This window comes from Natator depressus, chromosome 1, assembly GCF_965152275.1.
Source record: "Natator depressus isolate rNatDep1 chromosome 1, rNatDep2.hap1, whole genome shotgun sequence".
In the NCBI taxonomy this organism is placed as follows: Eukaryota; Metazoa; Chordata; order Testudines; family Cheloniidae; genus Natator; species Natator depressus.
The window spans coordinates 284,680,268-284,701,421 of NC_134234.1; the positions used below are offsets into that span (position 1 = coordinate 284,680,268).

General features: G+C 45.2%; 1 protein-coding gene across 1 annotated transcript in view; it reads left to right on the top strand.

Moving 5' to 3' along the window:
- Positions 1–866: 866 nt before the first annotated feature.
- GRIP1 (glutamate receptor interacting protein 1) overlaps positions 867–21,154 on the top strand; it is a 564,631-nt gene continuing 544,343 nt past the window's right edge. The window contains exon 1 of the mRNA XM_074942092.1: positions 867–999. Within this exon, the coding sequence (XP_074798193.1) occupies positions 945–999 (55 nt within the window). The 5' untranslated portion in view covers positions 867–944. The remainder of the gene's footprint in view (positions 1,000–21,154) is intronic.

Below are 21,154 nucleotides of genomic sequence, written 5' to 3' on the forward strand. Positions count from 1 at the left end.
TTTCATGATTTATGCTGTCAGAACAGATTTAGACCCTTCCCCCCCTTGGAGACAATGTAAGATGAAACAGCTGTTTCAGGGGAGGAGGGGAATCGAGATGCAGATGGCCTCTTTCCATCCTAAAATGGCTTTGATAATTGTTGCAGGCAGAAACAATGTCTCCAAATACATTTTCCGTTACAAATGAGAAAGACCCAGTGCAGGACCCTTTGTTCAGCTGTGCCTGTAGTAGCTCCTTCTCAAAGGCCAAAATGGGCTGTCAGGGGGATGTCTTGGAAAGAGCAGTCCTGCCCTAAAGCTGCAGGAGTTTTCTGAGCCGCAGGCTCTTGTTGATCTGTTTGTAGCTGTACGCTCATCCTCGACAGGAGCAGCTTGATTGCCTCTACCTGCAAACCACCTGCCTTGAGTGGGCAGAAGTTGGTGTTTTGATCAATACTTTGGCCCGGGGTGACAAGGAAGCCAGACGTGCGGCTATGGATTCGGGGCGCGCTGTTCCCCAAGACAATACACCGCTCTGCCTGCAGGCGGGGGAGGGAGAGACCCACGGCGCTCGCCTCTTACCTGGAGGCCAAGCGGGGAGGCGCCGCCCTCCCCGGCGCCTGGTTCACACCCCCTGCCCGCCTTGCGGGGAGTCCGCCAGGGGCCCCGCCGCCAGGAGCCCAGCGCCGCTCGTCGTCTCCGCTGTGCGGCCGGCGGCGGAGCGGAGAGGCGAGCGCCCTGCCCACCCCGCCCTGTCCCCGGCTGAACCGGCCAGAGGAGCCCCCCGCCCGCATCTAGCTGCTCCTCCCTCCCCGCTTCCCCTCCCCGCCACAGCGAGGCTGCCGCTGCCCGGAGGAGCCGCCGAGTTCCCCCGGAGCGCGGGGGGAGGGGGCGCCGCCGCCTCGCACTGCAATGTGCCGCCCGCCGCCGCCGCAGCCGTGAGGAGCCGGGTGCGCGCGGGAACCATGCCGGGCTGGAAGAAGAACATCCCCACCTGCCTGCAAGCCGAGCCGGAGCGAGGTGAGCCCGCGGGGGCGGCGGGCTGGGACCGGCGCCTTCGGCAAGGCAAGGGCGGGGGCTGCCATGCCGCCGGGGCCTCCTGCTCTCCCTCCTTCCCCGGCCAGCAGCAGCGGAGACCGGGCTCCGCCGGTCCGCTGTCTGGGCGGGTGTTGGGGGAGGGAGCGGGGAGCTGCTCCGGGAGCCGGGCACAAAGGGGGAGCGGGGGAGTGACAGGCATGGAGGCGCACCGGGCACGTTTCCCTGCTGCTGGCTGCCAACTTTCCCGGCCGGGGCAGCGCGCCAGCTCCCGGATTTGTGGCTTCTCCCTTGGGCCTCCCCCTCCGGCTGGCTGTGAGCCCGGAGGGGGGGGCTCGCTGCCTCGCAGAGAGGCTTTGCAAACTTTCCTCGTGCTCTCTGGAGCCCGACCCCTCGCTGGCCCTGCGCGGGGGGGATTGCAAAATTGCCGAGGCGGTGTGATCAAGGAGAAGCCCGGGAGGGGAGGGGGCTGTAGATGGTATGTGTGAAATTTAATATCGGAGTGCTTTTCTAAAGGATGGGCCTAATTCGCTTCCTACTTATACCAGGGTAAATCGGCAGTAATCTCCTTAAGGTAATGGCGTTACACTGGTGTAAACGGGGAAGATCCGGTTCAATGGGTGTAAAACTTTAATGCAATCCTATTGGTAAAAGCTGCTGCAGTTTTCAGCCTCTCGGTGGAGTTGCATAGGTACTGGATTGCAGTTTTTACATGTGTACACGCAGAAAGTTGCACCAATGGAACAGTATCTTCATGTAACTCTTGAGAATGTTTGCAGAGTACTTGGCTTATTTTTGCGGTGTCTTGCAGGTCACGCATTTTATAAATGCCATTCAGGAAGGTAAATTATAGGGTAACTTTTAAAGTGAAGCCTTTACCTGCTTTTGTGCAAACAGTGGCCTTTTTATTCATGATCCTTACTGGTGATCGATGTATGTAACTTCTAGATTCTTAGCTGAACGTAAATTACAGATCGCACCTAGCTCTTGAGGAATGTGTGGAAGTGGCTAGGAGGAATAGGTCTAAAGGACTGGTCCTTGGAAGTTGTCAGAATTGCAGGACTTCAAAACTGTAAATTCTGAAACCGGGAAAAAATCCTGCAATTTACTTTCAGAGGGAATGATGGTATCTTAAGTATTCATACAGTTTTAATAACATTGGGGGAAAAAATGCAAATCCCATTAAGAAAACTTTAAGGAGATCAACAAGGGATTGTAGCAACATTCTTAAATAAAACCTTATAGTGCAGGATTATTTGGTTAAAGTTAAATCCTGTTACAAAATGATGGATTTGATGTTTTCTGGTCACTTTTCAAAACCAGCAATGCTTTGATTTCATTTTATATGGAATAAAACAGCAACTTTGTCATTGTAACTGCAAAAACAAGTTCTGTCACCAGGGATTACTTTGTCACTGTTTCATGGAAGGATTATGTGTATGCAGAAAAAAATTAGTAAAACATTAACATTTGGGAATTTTAGACTGTACTTATCCCATTATTATATGTAAAAAGTTGTATGTTATACCACTTGTTAATCAACTTTCAATGTACAGTCGCATATACTCCTCTAGATGGTAGAGGAGGTCTTTGGTTTGCCTATAGACTAATGAGCCAGGGAATTTATTTCTTTTGACTGTTTTCTTATTGGATATATCTATGTATTGCTAAGAACAAACCAAGAAAATATTCAAAGTGAGATTGCTTGATCTGCTCTAAGGAAGAGACTTTTGGTCTCAGGCTGGATATTGAAGCCTGTTTCAGAAGTGTTGTGTGTGTTGTAAGTCACTAAAGTAGTGAAGATTACAATGTATGGTAATTAAAACGGATAATTGAAATGTTAGTTTCTCATGGTTGAAATGAATACTAAGTATTCTCTTACGTTACGTTAATATAATACATTATAACAGGTGTATGCTAAACTCTAGATATTTTTGACATGAGTAAACGTGTGTTGTGCTGTGTTCTGGAAAAACACAGAAATGAGTAGGTGACTGAACTGTCACAATATGCTAGCTGTTTCTTAGAAATGTGGGAACTTTCAAAGATATCTAATCTGTGTATTGCAGAGATAGTGAAAGCAAAAAGTCCTTTATGTGCTTAAAAAAATCAGTCAGGAATGGGTATTGTGCTTTCTGCCTTAAATTTTTTTAGTTGTGTGCACAATTAGTATTATCTCTTTTTTTTAACTTTCTTTCTAAATCAGCTAAGATGCTGATTTGTAAACAGTTCATATCCTTGTTCATATTTTCTATGTAGTATCTTTTATTTTCATTATGACTCTGAACAAATTAAAATTTAGAAACTCTTATCATTGATGCTTTTGTTTTGTATTTTATTTCCACAGGGTAAATAAAGCTCTTCAGAACCTACAGTAAATAGTTTATTTCTAATTTATGTTTCATTGTATATTGCTCAAGCTTAGCTAATTAATTTACCAGAATTTCAGTGCTACTTAGAATTTGATCATATTTTTCTTTTTTGGAATTCAGGAAAACATAAAGTGATCAAAATAAGTAATCATTGTTGAAGCAGGTTGTCCTTGAACCTGAATAGTAGAGTAGATTAGATAAACCTTTCAAACTGGCCAGAAAAATGGCCAGTGTAGTAATGAAATGAAATCAGATGCATCTCTAGCTAATGTGGCAGTTTGGTATGGCATTGACTTAAAAGGCAATTATAAATACAGTTAAATTCTGGTTTAGGGCCAGTTGTGTTAATATCCCCCTCTGCTGTTTTCAGACAATATTTTTATTCAGATAGTCTACAATCCATTTATATATACTTCATGGTATTTTCATGGTAATTTTTTTGTATATAAGCTATTTATTCTAACCTAATATCACAACCATCTTTTACATCCAAATTAACAAAAAATTACAGAATAAAATTGAATTTCGTATTGACTCTTAAGGAATATTTCATAAATACATATGTACTTTTATTTTGAATTGTATTATATATGTTCCTGGATGTACGGGGGTTTGTTGTGGGGAGGGGGTGCAGGGGCAATGGGACTCCGCAAGGGATCCAGGTGAAGGTGGTTTGGGGCTCAGCAGGGGGGATCTGGGTGTGGGGGACTCGGTGGGGGCGTCCAGGTGCTGGGGGAATGGGGCTTGATGGGGTGGGGGTCCAGGTGCAGTGGGGTGGGAGTCTGGGTGTGGGGTCTCGTCGGGGGGCTGGGGGGGGTCCAGGTGTTGGGAGGTAGGACTTGTCAGGGTGAGGGTTCGATGGGCCTGCTTAATGGGGGAGTCCCAGCTGCTGCCAAGAGGACTGTGCATGCTGCGCTCCTGCTTCCCCCCACGATTCCCCTCTCCCCTTTTCTTCCCCATCACATTTCCCTCCCCCCTGCCCTATTCCATCCTCCCTTCCTTCCCATCTGCCTCTTCTCCCCACTCCCTCACCCCTCTTGCCTCTTCTCCCCTGCCCCCTCCTTACCCAGCCCCACCGTGGGCACTCACTGTTGCACAGAAAACAGGAAGGCTCCCAGCACACAGAAGGGGAGCACAACTGGCACTAGGACCCAGGAGGCCGCATTCAACTACAGAATCAGGGGAGCCGAGACACAGCCTCTTTAAGCTGGGCAGCTCTTTGCTGGCAGAAATGGGGGGGGGGGGCAGTGGCACGTAACCCTGTGTCTCCGCATGCCTCACCTCTGTTTGGGGGAGAGCAATGCCCCCACAAACTGTGCCCATGGCCACATGGCTTCCCTGTCATTTTCTACAAGGAAGCACAGGAATTCTGCGGGGGGTGTTTTCTGTGGGCACGCAGTCCTGCAGAATTTCCCCAGGAGTATGGTGTGTAAGCCCCAGTGGGATTCTCAAATTAGGCATTCCCCATCTATCTTGCCTGCAGGGCTCAATCCAGGCATTCTTAGAGCATGCCTAATCCAAAGAGAGAAGGAAGTAGCAGTGGTCCACTTATGAGCTATAGCTCAGTGGTTAGAGCACTCACCTGGGATGTTTCAGAGTAACAGCCGTGTTAGTCTGTATTTGCAAAAAGAAAAGGAGTACTTAGTCTCTAAGGTGCCACAAGTACTCCTTTTCTTTTCACCTGGGATGTGTGCAACCCAAGTTCAAATTTCTGCTCTGCCTGTTTTGGAGCAGGGACTTGAACCTGTGTCTCCTGTCTCTTAGATAAGTGGCCTAACCACTGCTTTACAGGTAGTTTGGGGTACATCTCTCTCAATCTCTCATGTTGCAGTTGTTCCTCTCTGTAGGAAATACGTAAATGTTAATTGGGCCAGAGAGAGAGTGAGAAATAACTCTAGCCAAGTGGTTAGCACACTCTCTCTCTTTTTCTGGTCCAGTGAATATTTAAGTATTTCCTACAGAGTGGAACAACTTCAATAGGAAAGATTGAGAGAGACCCACCCTACAATACCCTATATCCCCATGGTTAGGCCACTCACTCAGGTTCAGATCCCACTTCCAAATCAGGCAGAATGGGGATTTGAACCCAGGTCTCTCACATCCCTAGTAAGTGCTAACTGCTGAGCTGGGGGTGTAAGGGCATCGTGACCACAACCACCTCCCCCTGCCTTTTTTTTTTTTTTTTTTTTTGCAAGAAAGGGGTGACCTGGCTTAGGCATCTAATTGTAGGAGACAATTCATTGCTGTAAATCTGAAGGAGAGATAAGTACATAACTACCTTTGTGGGACAGGGCTCCTCACCGTTTCCTACTGGTTACCTTAGACAGGTCCCTACTCAGTGTGCTGACTTCTGAGAGTCCCATTCTTAGGCACCTAACTCTCCGTATGCATTGTATATGGAGTCTGGGTGTCTTAAGTCAGAGCTGAGGATTCCACTGGATGGCAGGGCATCTAAAGTCAGGCATTTAAAGACTGAGCCTAAGTCTCCCCTCCTCCTTTCTTGGCTCTAGCCCTTATGTTTGTTTCTGCCCCAGTTCTCTATTTGTAAAATGGGGATAATACTTCCTTTCTCATAGATTCAAGTGTCAGGAGGGACCATTGTGATCACCCAGTCTGACCTGTATAAAACAGAACTTCCCAAAATAATTTCTAGAGCATAGCTGTTAGAAAAGCATCCAGTTTTGATTTAAAAATTATCAGTGATGGAGCATCCACTGTCTTGTCTATTCAGAGTATAAGATCATTGGGCTAGGGACTGTCTCACAAGAATATAGGGATGGCCAAACTAGGGCAGACCGATGGTCCATCTAGCCTAGTATCCTGGCTTCTGACAGCGGCCAGTGCCAGATGCTTCAGGGGGAATGAACATAACAGGGCAATTTATCAAGGGATCCATCCCCATTTGTCCAGTCCCAGCTTCTGGCAGTCAAAGGTTTAGGGATACCCAGAGAATGGGGTTTTGTCCCTAACCATATTGACTAATAGCCACTGATAGTTCATGGAGGATAGGTTTATCTAAATTTTTTTAACCCAGTTATATTTTTGGTCTTCACAGCATCCCCTGGAACTGAGTTCCCCAGACTGACTGTGTGTTGTGTGAAGAAGTACTTCCTTATATTGGTTTTAAATGGGCTGCCTGTTAATTTCATTGAGTGACCCTTGGTTTGTATATTATGTGAAAAGGTGAATAACACTTCCCTATTCAGTTTCTCCACCCCATTTATGATTTTATATATCTCTATCATCTCTCCCTTAATCATCTCTTTTCTAAACTGAAAATGCAAGTCTTATTAATCTCTCTTCGTATGGAAGCTGTTCCATATCCCTAATTATATTTGGTGCCTTTCTTTGTACCTTTTCCAATTCTAATTTATCCATTTTGAGATAGGGTGTCCAGAACTGCATGCCATATTCAAGGTGTGTGCTTACCGTGAATTTATATAGTGGTGTTATGATATTTACTGTCTTATCTATCCCTTTCCTAATGATTCCTCACATTCTGTTCACATTTTTGACTGTTGCTGCACATTGAGCAGATGTTTTCAGAGAACTATCGACATTGACTCCAAGGTTTCTTTCTTGAATGGTGGTAACTAATTTAGACTCCCTCATCGTGTATGTATAGGGATTGTTTTTCAGTGTGCATTACTTTGCATTTATCAACATTGAATTTCATCTGGCATTTTGTTGCCCAGTCACACAGCTTTGTGTGATCCCTGTGTAACTTTTCACAGTCAGGTTTGGACTTAACTATCTTGAGAAATTTTTTCTGCAGATTTTGCCACCTGACTGTTTACCCTCTTTTCCAGATCAGCTATGAATATTTTGAACAGCACTGGTCCCAATGCAGATCTTTGGGGGACCCTGCTATTTACCTCTCCATTGTGAAAACTGACCATTTATTCCTACCCTTTGTTTCCTATCTTTTAACCTGTTACTGATCCATGAGAGAACCTTCCCTCTTATCCCATGACTCCATTCTTTCCTTAGAACCTTTGGTGTGGGACTTTGTCAAAGGCTTTCTGAATGTCCAGATACACTATAATCACTGGATCACCTTATCAACATGTTTGTTGACCCCCCTCAAATAATTCTAATAGATTTGTGAGGCATGATTTTCCTTTACAAAGGCTGTGTTGACTCTTCTTCCAACATATTGTGTTCATCTGTGTTTGATAATTCTGTTCTTTACTATAGTTTCAACCAGTTTGCCTGGTATTGAAGTGTATGTACAGTGCCTAGCACAACGGGACCGTGAACTCATTTGGGGGCTTGTAAGGGCTGCCATAATACATATAATAAATAATGTAATAAAAATAATTTGTGGTGTTAATATTGGTAGGTTATTTGGGCTAGCAAATTGAACTCCAAAGTTTAATTTCCCAATGCCTTACTATCTCAATGGTTATTAGTTTATTGGATATGGATAAGAATGATTTCCTATTGAGATCTGATGTTTCCCATGCTCCTCCACTCTACAGTTTCCCTTGCCCCTTGGAGAGCTGCATTCTTTCTCCATGTTCTCTTGTAGAACCCAGTTCCACACAATGTTCTCTTAATTCTCTTCCATGTTTAGCTTTAACCATTAATGTGTGCATATCATATGCACAAAGTTGTTATTTTTTTTAAGCTGAATGTAATAGGGAAGTAGGAGGCATGATGGGGAGTATGTTGAGCAAGGATCTGGAGAGTTTGGGGAGCAATATACAGGAGTGGGGCATACGGGGGTGTTAGGTGGGATCCTGTGACTATGGAGCCATGGGATATGTGGTGATGTGGGTGGATGGGACTAGTAGGGATGAATGGGGGGAAAATTGAACTTAAGGTAGGAGAAATGTTATTGAGAGAAGTGGAACAGAGAGTTCAACTATGACGGACCACCTATGGCTTGTCAGAACACAAATCTTGTTTCCCCAGGCCCTTCCCCCCTCAAGTCCTATATTTTTCTTCCGTGATCCTACACACATTCCTTCTCACCCTCTCCTCAACATTCCTGCTCAACACACAAGCTCCTCTTTATATGTAGCTGCCTGTTCATCTTTGGCTCCACATGGAACCTCTTTGGCTCCCCATGGTGTTGTATACTTGGGAAATCAAGGGTGTGTGGATGGGCATGTTGTGGGATATACAGTGAGGAGAGAAAGGCCGTGGTAGGAGAGTGGGGAGCTGCGTGACAGTCCTTGTATGTCAGTCCCAGTGCATCTATATTGAGGGATTAACTTTTAAAGGGCTTCCTGCTCCTGTTGCTTCTGCTCTCCACCACACCAATGCAGCAATATCAGGGAAGCATTGCTGTGGGCAACCCTTCAAATGCTGTTGCATCAGTGCAGAGACTCATCTTGTCCAGTACGCCAGAGGTGTAGTGCAGTAGGCCCAGTGTAACCATGCCATAATTCCTGCTCTTCAGACTGTCTCCTTGGCTCAATAGAGTTATGTACAGAGAACATAGATGCTGAGTCAGGGTTACAGCTCGTCAGAAGAGTTTGAAAACAAAATTTCAATGGAAATTTGTTTTGACTTCAAATAATGTAACTGAGTTTTGCCAATGTTAGCTGATCAAATCTATCTCTATTCTGAATGAAGAGAATAACTTTTTGTGTTTAAGTTTCAAAGAATACCGATGAGGTAGGGTGGGTGTATGTATGTGTGGCAGGGGGTGGGTAAGAGGGAGGGAGTGACACGGGACTTTTGGTTTGTTTATTTAGAAGATCTAAAGCAAAGTGAGGAAAACAAGTTAACATTTAAAAATTCTCCTTTTTTAAAATGTCTTTCCTGCAAAAGTTGGTAAATATTTTTCTTTGTAAATTATATGGAACATTCACTTGGCCTCTGGAGAATTATTGTGTCAAATCTAGAGACTAAATCCAGTAAATTAAAATGTGAAAGAGGGATTTTAGTCTTGTTTAAGTGCAAATTGCAACAGATCCTTTAACTATGGAGTTGGTACTGCTGCCTCCATAATTTAATACCATAATGAAACAGCATCTGTAGTGACTGGTCTTTCTTGGATTCCACTACTAAGCTTACCAGGAGTGAGCTTCCTCTTTTAGAGGTCTGGAATTATGCTCTATGTTGAGTAATGAAACTAACATATGGCTGTTGTGGTAAACCTTGTCACTTCAGAAATGACATGTGAAGACTCACCAGTGTAAGATGTATCATTAAAATTCAGGGCACGCTTTCCCCAGTTTTTCTGTCTAAGCTACTAAACCAAATCCAGTTATAAAACGCTTTCTTAGGTGACATTTGAGCAAATACTTTGATAAGAAAAACATTTCTGGAATTCATACTATTCAATATGCCTTCCAATCAAGTTAAATTAGATAAATAAAAATATTTTATGGGACTCCAGTGTCAGCTTCATAGCTGATCAAGTTAGACAGGAATGTAACAGATAACCTAAGAACAGCCATATTGGGTCAGACCAAAGGTCCATCTAGCCCAGTATCCTGTCTTCCAACAGTGGCAAATGCCAGGTGCCCCAGGGGGAATGAACAGAACAGGTAATCATCAAGTGATCCATCAGCTTGTCTTGTGTGTTCCCTGAAGAACTGCTTGGTATCACTTAGTGTATACACACAGTTTAAAAAAGTGTGTTTATTTTGTTCTGTATAAAATAAGTGAGCACCTATTCTTAGTTCTAGGAATGCTTGACAGGTTAAATATACAGTTGTCATAACTGACTCCCACAATCTTGCCCCACTAACCAACACAGTGCTCAGTATCAGAAAAAACAAGAGACAATAACCCCTTTCTTTTCCCCTGCTGCTCCTCCAAAGGCAGAAAAAATAGATGGATTTTGCAGCTTGGTTTGAAGGTCAACAAAATTTGCATGAAGGGAGAAGGCCAAGTCCCAAAGCTGGCAGGCCCCCACGACACCATTCCCCTGTTTGCTAAACTGGGGATTGCTCCATCTTGAGCATTTCCGCTGGCTGCCTCTCTCCCTGAGCAATACTGCCAGTTACAATCGCTCAGATGATAAATTTCTTAAGTCTTTTGTGGCTCTGTAGGTCAAACCCAACACCTTGAAGTCTACCCAAAAACCTATGGGTATCAAATGCAGATTAGAGCAGTGGTGTAATACAACAAGATCGAGTGCTTTAAAAATCGGGCTACAGACTTTGCACTACCTCCATTTCTGGATGATTTTAAAATGTAATCTCATGCAAATCATGTTGCAATAGTCTAATCTTGAGGTGAGAAAGGAATGGATGACAAGGATTATATCTGAAAGAATATCTCCTAGCCATATATAGAAAAGAAAAAGCTGGCTTGTCTGTAGTTGCCACCTGAAAATTTAACCTGACCCCTAATTTGCAAACTCAAACAACAAAAGGCAGATGCTATCTTTGGCATATCTTCTGATTGCTTTTCCCGGCCAACCAACATTTCAGTTTGATTTAATTGTTTCTCTGACAGCTAGTCCTCATCCATGCCTTAATCTTAACCAAACACCGGGTAGGGCCAAGACCGCTCCAGCTAGCTAGCATGAGATGGAGATTAAAAAACTGGGTGTCATCAGCATACTGACCTCATTGCCACACGTCTTGTCACTAATCCTCCCAACAGCTACACATTAAACAAGATGGGACCTTGTGGAATCCCACACAAGAATCGCTTCAGGGATGTAAGAACAATTTCTCATTATCATCCTTGTAGCAGGAGAGGAAAAAAATCATACAAGAGGAAACCCCATTCACCTCCCCTGTGATCTGCTGCAGCCAAATCAAGGGCACTTCCTGAGCAACATCACTGAAGGAATGTGGATGTAAAATGATCATCATGTGTTCCTGATTTTCATCCATCAGCCAGAAAAGATCATCTACCATAGCTGTTTCTGTGTCATACCCAGTGGTACCCATATAAGACGAGAAACTCTGAAACCAACAAACACTTGGTGGTTTTACCCTAACTTTTTTCAGTAATATTAACCCAAAATGGAAAGCTAGATACAGGGTGTTAGTTAACCAGTTTTGTCACCAGTTAATGATGGTTTATTACAGGGATCTGCAACCTTTGGCACGTGGCCCGTAAGGGAAAGCCGCTGGTGGGCCAGGACAGTTTGTTTACCTGCAGCATCTGTAGGTTGGGCTGATCACAGCTCCTACTGGCCACAGTTCGCTGTTTCAGGCCAATGGGGGTTGTGGGAAGCAGCGTGGGCCAAGGGATGTGCTGGCTGCCGCTTCCCACAGCCCCCATTGGCCTGGAACGGCGAACCGCGGCCAGTGGGAGCTGGATCGGCTGAACCTGCAGACGCTGCAGGTAAACAAACCGTCCCGCCTGCCATCGGCTTTCCCTGGTGGGCTGCATGCTAAAGGTTGCCAATCCCCAGTTTATTGAATCACTAGCAATATATGCTGTTTGTTAAGGGAAGCCAGCAACCTGTGCTCCTTCCAGGAGGGATGGACAGTCTTCACCAACAATGGGCCCTATTCTTTTCATTGACCTTCATGAACAGGATATGAGTCTTTAGAACAGGTTGTTGAACAAAGAGCTCCCAACTCAGGTAGGGGAGATGTGGGATTTGTACTCTCAAAAATGTGTTGGTGACAGCTCTGCCTGAATCAGAACAACTTGATCTACAAAATAAGAGAAGATTTCTTCCTGTCAGGAATTTCTCATATAAACCATTGAGTGAGACAACGTGGATTAAGCTATCTATTATCCAAAACAAATCCACAGTTCTAAGCCCTTCAAAGGGGGAAGCATCAAAAGAGATTCATCACCTCAACAGGAGAGGTGCAACCTCAAAATGCAGGAGTTAATGGTCACTCCATGATCTAAATAAAATTTCCAAATTATTCATCTCAAATCCTGATTTAACCAATAGGTCAAGAATACAAGTAGCTGTATGAAGTGAGCCAACAATGTCTGGGTTGTTTTATGGTCAACATGGTGGCAGTAAAATCCTAAACTCTTTCAAAAGATTTGTTTTCCACATGTATGGTGAAGTTACTGAGCACTGACTGTCTTAACCCGTAGAACACCACACTGGTGAAGTATGTGAGCAGTTTATGATGGTACTCTGTAATGTGACACAACAATGTGCATCACAGCTGGTTTCAACTGCATGCTGGGATTCTCACAAGATGAACTTCCTATATTCAGTCTAGCTCGGAATAGGAGAACTGTATTTCAGGTTGGATGCTCGTAGCACAGCCCCACTGCTTCCTTGCTGATTTTCCTCCTTTGGCTTGTGCTAATTTTTCAGCTAATACAAACTACACTATAATAGCTGCTGCAGCATTGTCTATCTAGATGTCACTGATATATATGAAGTTGCGCATCTAATGTTTTACCGAATTGTTGGCTGTTATAACTTTGACCACCAACTTTACATTATTAATCAAAGAGAATGGAAGACCAGGTTCCTTGTACATTAACAAACTAATCTTTTGAGAGTGCGTGCCAATCAAAACTACTGGCATCTTTTTGTGGGGAGGTAAACTGAACATGAATACTCGCTCCATAATAGCAAAACACATTTTTGTATGTTCTAATATATTGCCAACCATGTACTCAATAACTTCTTCTTTTTTTACAAAACTTCTGATGGAAACTAATACTCCACCCCTGACAAGTGGATTAGTGCTTAAATCGGCCTTGCCGGGTCGAATTTGGGGTACTGTGGACACAATTCGACGGTATTGGCCTCCGGGAGCTATCCCAGAGTGCTCCATTGTGACCGCTCTGGACAGCACTCTCAACTCAGGTGCACTGGCCAGGTAGACAGGAAAAGAACCGCGAACTTTTGAATCTCATTTCCTGTTTGGCCAGCGTGGCAAGCTGCAGGTGACCATGCAGAGCTCATCAGCAGAGGTGACCATGATGGAGTCCCAGAATCGCAAAAGAGCTCCAGCATGGACTGAACAGGAGGTACGGGATCTGATTGCTATATGGGGAGAGGAATCCGTGCTATCAGAACTCCGTTCCAGTTTTCCAAATGCCAAAACCTTTGTCAAAATCTCCCAGTGCATGAAGGACAGAGGCCATAACAGGGATCCGAAGCAGTGCCGCGTGAAACTTAAGGAGCTGAGGCAAGCCTACCAGAAAACCAGAGGGGCGAACGGCCGCTCCGGGTCAGAGCCCCAAACATGCCGCTTCTATGATGAGCTGCATGCCATTTTAGGGGGTTCAGCCACCACTACCCCAGCCGTGTTGTTTGATTCCTTCAATGGAGATGGAGACAACACGGAAGCAGGTTTTGGGGACGAAGAAGATGATGATGATGAGGTTGTAGATAGCTCACAGCAAGCAAGCGGAGAAACCGGTTTTCCCGACAGCCAGGAACTGTTTCTCACCCTGGACCTGGAGCCAGTACCCCCTGAACCCACCCAAGGCTGCCTCCTGGACCCGGCAGGCGGAGAAGGGCCCTCCGGTGAGTGTACCTTTTTAAAATACTATACATGGTTTAAAAGCAAGCATGTGAAAGGATTAATTTGCCCTGGCATTCGCAGCTCTCCTGGATATACTCCCAAAGCCTTTGCAAAAGGTTTCTGGGGAGGGCAGCCTTATTGCGTCCTTCATGGTAGGACACTTTACCACTCCAGGCCAGTAACACGTATTAGGAAATCATTGTACAACAAAGCATTGCAGTGTATGTTTGCTGGCTTTCAAACAACATCCGTTCTTTATCTCTCTGTGTTATCCTCAGGAGAGTGAGATATCATTCATGGTCACCTGGTTGAAATAGGGTGCTTTTCTTCAGGGGACACTCAGAGGAGCCCGTTCCTGCTGGGCTGTTTGCCTGCGGCTGAACAGAAATGTTCCCCGCTGTTAGCCACGGGGAGGGGGGAGGGTTGAGGGGGTAGCCACGCGGTGGGGGGAGGCAAAATGCGACCCTGTAACGAAAGCACATGTGCTATGTATGTAATGTTAACAGCAAGGTTTACCCTGAAAGACTGTAGCCACTGTTTTATAAAATGTGTCTTTTTAAATACCGCTGTCCCTTTTTTTTTCTCCACCAGCTGCATGTGTTTCAATGATCACAGGATCTTCTCCTTCCCAGAGGCTAGTGAAGATTAGAAAGGGAAAAAAAAACACACTCGTGATGAAATGTTCTCTGAGCTCATGCTGTCCTCCCACACTGACAGAGCACAGACGAATGCGTGGAGGCAAATAATGTCAGAGTGCAGGAAAGCACAAAATGACCGGGAGGAGAGGTGGCAGGCTGAAGAGAGTAAGTGGTGGGCTGAAGACAGGGCTAAAGCTCAAATGTGGCGGCAGCGTGATGAGAGGAGGCAGGATTCAATGCTGAGGCTGCTGGAGGATCAAACCAGTATGCTCCAGTGTATGGTTGAGCTGCAGCAAAGGCAGCTGGAGCACAGACTGCCACTACAGCCCCTGTGTAACCAACCACCCTCCTCCCCAAGTGCCATAGCCTGCACACCCAGACGCCCAAGAACGCAGTGGGGGAGCCACCGGCCAACCAGCCACTCCACCACAGAGGATTGCCCAAAAAACAGAAGGCTGGCATTCAATAAATTTTAAAGTTGTAAACTTTTAAAGTGCTATATGACATTTTCCTTCCCTCCTCCACCACCCCTCCTGGGCTACGTAGGTAGTCATCCCCGTATTTGTGTGATGAATGAATAAAGAATGCATGAATGTGAAGCAACAATGACTTTATTGCCTCTTCAAGCGGTGATCGAAGGGAGGAGGGGAGGATGGTTAGCTTACAGGGAAGTAGAGTGAACCAAGGGGCGGGGGGTTTTATCAAGGAGAAACAAACAGAACTTTCACACCGTAGCCTGGCCAGTCATGAAGCTGGTTTTCAAAGCTTCTCTGATGCGTCCCGCGCCCTCCTGTGCTCTTCTAATCGCCCTGGTGTCTGGCTGCGCATAACCAGCAGCCAGGCGATTTGCCTCAACCTGCCACCCCGCCATAAACATCTCCCCCTTATTCTCACAGATATTGTGGAGCACGCAGCAAGCAGTAATAACAGTGGGAATATTGGTTTCGCTGAGGTCTAAGCGAGTCAGCCAGCGCGCCTTTAAACGTCCAAATGCACATTCTACCACCATTCTGCGCTTGCTCAGCCTGTAGTTGAACAGCTCCTGACTACTGTCCAGGCTGCCTGTGTACGGCTTCATGAGCCATGGCATTAAGGGGTAGGCTGGGTCCCCAAGGATAACTATAGGCATTTCAACATCCCCAACGGTTATTTTCTGGTCTGGGAATAAAGTCCCTTCCTGCAGCTCTTGAAACAGACCAGAGTTCCTGAAGATGCGAGCGTCATGTACCTTTCCGGCCATCCCACGTTGATGTTGGTGAAATGTCCCTTGTGATCCACCAGTGCTTGCAGCACTATTGAAAAGTACCCCTTGCGGTTTATGTACTCGCCGGCTTGGTGTTCCGGTGCCAAGATAGGGATATGGGTTCCGTCTATGGTCCCACCACAGTTAGGGAATCCCATTGCAGCAAAGCCATCCACTATGACCTGCATATTTCCCAGGGTCACTACCCTTGATATCAACAGATCTTTGATTACGTTGGCTACTTGCGTCCCAGCAGCCCCCACAGTAGATTTGCCCACTCCAAATTGATTCCCAACTGACCGGTAGCTGTCTGGCGTTGCAAGCTTCCACAGGGCTATCGCCACTCGCTTCTCAACTGTGAGGGCTGCTCTCATCTTGGTATTCATGCGCTTCAGGGCAGGGGAAAGCAAGTCACAAAGTTCCATGAAAGTGCCCTTACTCATGTGAAAGTTTCGCAGCCACTGGGAATCGTCCCAGACCCGCAACACTATGCGGTCCCACCAGTCTGTGCTTGTTTCCCGAGCCCAGAATCGGCGTGCCACAGCATGAACCTGCCCCATTAGCACCATGATGCATGCATTGGCAGGGCCCATGCTTTCAGAGGAATCTGTGTCCATGTCCTGATCACTCACGCGACCGCGCTGACGTCGCCTACTCGCCCGGTATCGCTCTGCCAGGTTCTGGTGCTGCATATACTGCTGGATAATGCGTGTGGTGTTTAATGCGCTCCTAATTGCCAAAGTGAGCTGAGCGGCCTCCATGCTTGCCTTGGTATGGCGTCCGCACAGAAAAAAGGCGTGGAACGATTGTCTGCCATTGCTCTGACGGAGGGAGGGGCGACTGACGACACAGCTTACAGGGTTGGCTTCAGGGAGCTAAAATCAACAAAGGGGGTGGCTTTACATCAAGGAGTATTTCAGGCAGGACTTCTCGGAGGGTTCCAATAAGAAATGGTGCACCTAAGTTATTGTTCTTATTGGAACAAGGAGGTTAGTCTGGCCTCTGATTGATACGTGGCTAGATTTACCTTGCTGCACCTTCCCTGTGAGTGACTGCAGTGTGACCTAGAGGAATGAGTCCCCTAGACGGGGGTGGGGGGGAAGCAAATGAGTACAAAACAAATCTGGTCTATTTCTTGTTTTGATCCACTCCATCTATCTTTTACATCTTTGGCTGGCAGCAGATGGTGCAGAAGGACTGCATGCCATCCACATCTCAGGGCTGCTCAGCGGAAGATGGTGCAGTAGGACTGCTAGCCATCCTCATCTCTTGCCTGCCTGGCAGAAGATGGTACAATACGACTGCTAGCAATCCATATCACCTGCCTGCTCACCATAAGATGTTCAATAGGACTGACTGCAGGACTAAAGAGAATGACTTGATCAGGTCACTCCAAATTTAGTCCCTGCACCCATGTCTGTCCAGGCGCTCCCGGCCGACATGGCTGGGAGCATCTCGGACATGACGATGACGGCTACCAGTCCTATTGCACCGTCTGCTGCCACAAGGCAATGGGTTGCTGCTACTGTGTAGCAATGCAGTACCGCGTATGCCAGCACCCAGGAGACATACGGTGACGGTTACCTGAGCGGGGTCCATGCTTGCTGTGGTATGGCGTCTGCACAGGTAACTCAGGAAAAAAGGCGCGAAACGATTGTCTGCCCTTGCTTTCACGGAGGGAGGGAGGGAATGGGGGCCTGACGATATGTACCCAGAACCATCCGCGGCAATGTTTTAGCCCCATCAGGCATTGGGATCTCAACCCAGCATTCCAATGGGCAGCGGAGACTGCGGGAACTGTGGGATAGCTACCCACAGTGCAACACTCCGGAAGTCGACTCTAGCCTCGGTACTGTGGAAGCACTTCGAGTTAATTCACTTAATGCACTTAGAGCATTTTCTGTGGGGACACACACACTCGAATATATAAAACCGATTTCTAGAAAACCGACTTCTATAAATTTGACCTAATTTCGTAGTGTAGACATACCCTAAGTTTGTGTACTTTTTTATAATAATAAACCATGATTCCTGTGTAATGTAGCACTTCCTTCAAAACTTTAGTGCCAGCTTTATTACTTTTTATTACCTGTGCAGCAGAGACATCAATTGGTTTGAGGTTCTGGTGGGTGCTGCATGAATATACAGTAAGAGATGGTTTCCTGTCCTGAAGACCTTACATTGTGAATTAAAACAAGACAATAAGTGCAAAGTGGATGTAACAAATGAGGGGAGAATGAGTGTAACAGTGACTGGAACATCTGGTTATGTGGATTAGCTGTCAGTCCAATTTTCAGGTTTCAAGACTTTTTTTTTTTAAGGGTACAAATTAGCAAGATATAAATTATATAACTAGTCCCTTTACAATTGCACTCAATAGTCCAGTTGTCCATGGTTCAAGGGTTTTTTTTTGTTGTTGTTTAAAGCCTCTTCTGCCAGCCAGAGAGTATTGGTGAGAATTATTTTTTGCCTTGGTGAATTATTTTTTAACTGGTGAAAAATGAAGTGTATATATATGATTTGGTAGGAGCTGATAGTGTGCCCAACCCTGTACAATGTCAGAAACAGTCGCTCTCTATAGAGTAAAATGGGAAAAAAGGTATTGGGACGTCCTACCTCCCTGCACCTGAATTTTGCTTATTCTTAGAATGAATAAGCAGGCTGCATTTTGTTTTTAAAGAGAGCCTACTTAAAAATGAGAGAGATAAATCTGTTAAGATGTAAGGAATTCTTGAAACAGACGTACTGTTTTAAAACAGAATCACAGTTTACCATCACATCCAGTCAGCTTTGTGTGGTAAATACTATAGCAACAGATGCCTCCTTTAAAGATTGGTTATATATGGAGTGTTGTAACCTTTCCAGCTCTAACAGATAAATGGCATCTCTTAATTTATCTTTGTGAAGGTGGACTTGCATCTCAATTAGTTTATATTGTAGGTGCTTGAATAAAACAAGCATTTTAAGCAATAGGTAAATTGTAACACCTCTCCTATTGTTTCTACTTCCCTCTTTCCTCCCTCCCTTACCCCCCCCCCCCCAAAAAAAAAAAAAAAAAGAATTGGCAGAGGGATTCAGGCAGGTGTGTGACCTGAAACTACTTTGAATTTCTTTTTTAAATTAATTATATTTTGGATTGACACTGTCCTTTAATACTACTCAAATGTGTGCCTACACTTGAACCCAGGGCATATATTTTAGCATAGACAGGAAATGTGTATATATATGATATTCATGAATGACTCTTCATTCTGTGAGATATTGAGTGGCAGGATAGGAATGGTAGCAGTGGCCAGAGAATACTGTGAGCAGGAACTGGCCATGGTCACGGTATGCTTTCTCTCACTCTGTAGTAGGCACCATTTGATCAGCTGTTTCTTCTCCCATTCCCCTCCCACACTGTGCCCAACTCTGTGCTGTAGGTTAGCAGGATGAGGGAAAGCACATTAGGTCAGCAAGGGGTAAAGCAGCCTCTGTCTGGGATAGCTGTGTTTTGTGAGGGAACTAATTTATAGGAAATTGGGAAAATACATAATAATTCATGTACGTTTGTCTTGTCTATTTAGAGTGTAAACTCAGTCCGTCAAGGAGTGTGTACTCTGTGTTTGTATAGCATATCATGCAGTGGAGCCCTGATCCTGACTGGGTATTACTGCCGTACAAATAAATAAACTTTGTATTCTTTAACTGTCAGCTTTTTAAATTGGAGAAGGGTTGGCCTCTTCATGGAGCTTGTATATTTCTCTGTCATCACCAAGCACTAGGAAGTAAGAATGGTCAAGGTATAGGCAATCTTGGTTATCACTAGCTAGTTGAGAAATTGCTGGCATCTGGACTTAACAAGCATAATTATAAGTGCAATGGATTGACTCCTCTGCTAAAACGTCGTTCTCCATCTGTCTTCTTGATATCTGTGCATAAACCAAGGGCAGATGGCAAAGCAAAGGATCTAATTTTGTCCTTGTTTGCACAAACCTCTTGTTGACATCAGTGGGATATGTCCAGATACAGTGAAGGCAGTATTGGGACCAATGTTTAAGGTAAGGTTATTCTTCTGGAGTAATCAGACCATTTTGTTACTCAATGAAGAATTAACTTCAATGATAAAATGTGTGTAAGTAAAGCATCTGTACTTTTATGTAGGGAATGGATTATTTACATGATAGCTTGGATAAAAGATCAGTTTGAGGATTTGTGATATAGTAATTCGTTCTGTTAGAGAGAAACTATGCTGAAACTAGATTGGTAATCACGTGGAAAATATTGCCACAGAATCAGAGCTAAATGCACTGCTGGTAGAAGGTGAGTTTAACTCCATTGACTTGTGTTGGGTTGTGTTTGCTTATTCAGACACTGAATTAGGGTGAGTCTCTTGTTGCCTCTTCCAGTGAAGTCAGTTCCTTATATTGTTCCAATATCTCTTTCAGAGAAGGCCAAGAGAATGTTAGCAAATGACATTGCCTTCACATCTCTTCCTGCCAGATTTGTGCCTTTTATTTTTTGTTTTTATAGCATAGTTGTAGATTGCGTGATATCCTGTGTGTTGGTTAAGGAGACTTAGGCATACAACTCTTTTTCAAGATAACCAGATAATATATTCAAGAGACTTTTCATAGTTATTTGAGGAGTACATTGGTAAACTGCTTAGGCCTGGTCTACACTACGGGGTTAGGTTGAATTTAGCCGCGTTAGGTCGATTTAAAAAATTACTGCATCCACACAACCAACCCCGTTCTGTCGACCTACAGGGCTCTTAAAATTGACTTCTGTACTCCTACCCGACGAGGGGAGTAGTGCTAAAATCGACCTTACTGGGTCGAATTTGGGGTAGTGTCAATGGTATTGGCCTCCAGGAGCTATCCCAGAGTGCTCGATTGTGATTGCTCTGGACAGCACTTTGACCTCTGATGCACTAGCCAGGTACACAGGAAAAGCCCCGGAAACTTTTGAATTTCATTTCCTGTTTGGTCAGTGTGGTGAACTCAGCAGCACAGGTGACCATTCAGTCTCCCCAGAATCGTAGAGCGTAGAATGTTTCTACGCTCCCCCTATCATCTCTGTCCCTGATGTTATCGCAGATTAGAAGGCGAAAAAAAATGCACTCGCGATGACAGGGCACAGCTTAATGCATGGAGGCATTCAGTGGCAGAGGCCAGGAAAGAATTAAGTGAGTGCGAAGAGCAGAGGCAGGATGTGATGCTGTGGCTAATGGGGGAGCAAATGGACACGATGAAGCATCTGTTCGGGGAGCAAACAGACATGATGAAGTGTCTGTTGGAGCTGCAGGAAAGCTAACAAGAGCACAGACCCTCGCTGCATGCACGGTATAACTGCCTACCCTCCTTCCCATATTCCATAGCCTCCTCACCCAGACACCCAAGAAGGTGGAGAAGAGCCGGGGGAGGATCCGGGCACCCAGCCACTCAACTCCAGAGGATGGCCTAAGCAACAGAAGGCGGGTCATTCAAACAATTTGATTTTTGATTTTTAGTGTGGCTACAATAAGCAATG